The 380-nt window shown below is 48.4% G+C and overlaps 1 protein-coding gene across 1 annotated transcript in view; it reads right to left on the reverse strand.

Moving 5' to 3' along the window:
- Positions 1-33: 33 nt before the first annotated feature.
- The window catches only part of LOC104774172 (protein TsetseEP-like), a gene marked incomplete at both ends in the record, with an annotated part of 3,348 nt that continues 3,001 nt past the window's right edge, over positions 34-380 (reverse strand). The window contains one exon of the mRNA XM_010498836.1: positions 34-371. Coding sequence (XP_010497138.1) covers positions 34-371 — 338 coding nt within the window. The remainder of the gene's footprint in view (positions 372-380) is intronic.

Genomic DNA, 380 nt, shown 5'->3' on the forward strand with positions numbered 1-380 from the left:
AGCATCATCAGGATCAGGTTCAGGATCATCAGCAGCAGCTTCATCAGCAGCTTCAGGTTCAGGATCATCTGGCTCAGGATCAGGACAAGGATCTGGTTCATCAGGTTCAGGATCATCTGGTTCAGGTTCATCATCAGGATCAGCAGCATCAAGTTCAGCAGCAGCAGCAGCAGCTTCAGACTCATCATCTGCACCTGCACCAGCATCAAATACTGGATCAGGATCATCATCAGCAGCTTCAAGTTCAGCAGCAGCAGCATCAGCAGCATCAGCTTCAGATTCATCATCAGGACCAACAACAACATCAACATCAACCAGTAACTCACCTAACTCAGCATCATCAGGATCAGGTTCAGGATCATCAGCAGCAGCTTCATCAG

The sequence above is a fragment of the Camelina sativa genome, unplaced genomic scaffold, assembly GCF_000633955.1.
Source record: "Camelina sativa cultivar DH55 unplaced genomic scaffold, Cs unpScaffold01745, whole genome shotgun sequence".
Lineage (NCBI taxonomy): Eukaryota > Viridiplantae > Streptophyta > Magnoliopsida > Brassicales > Brassicaceae > Camelina > Camelina sativa.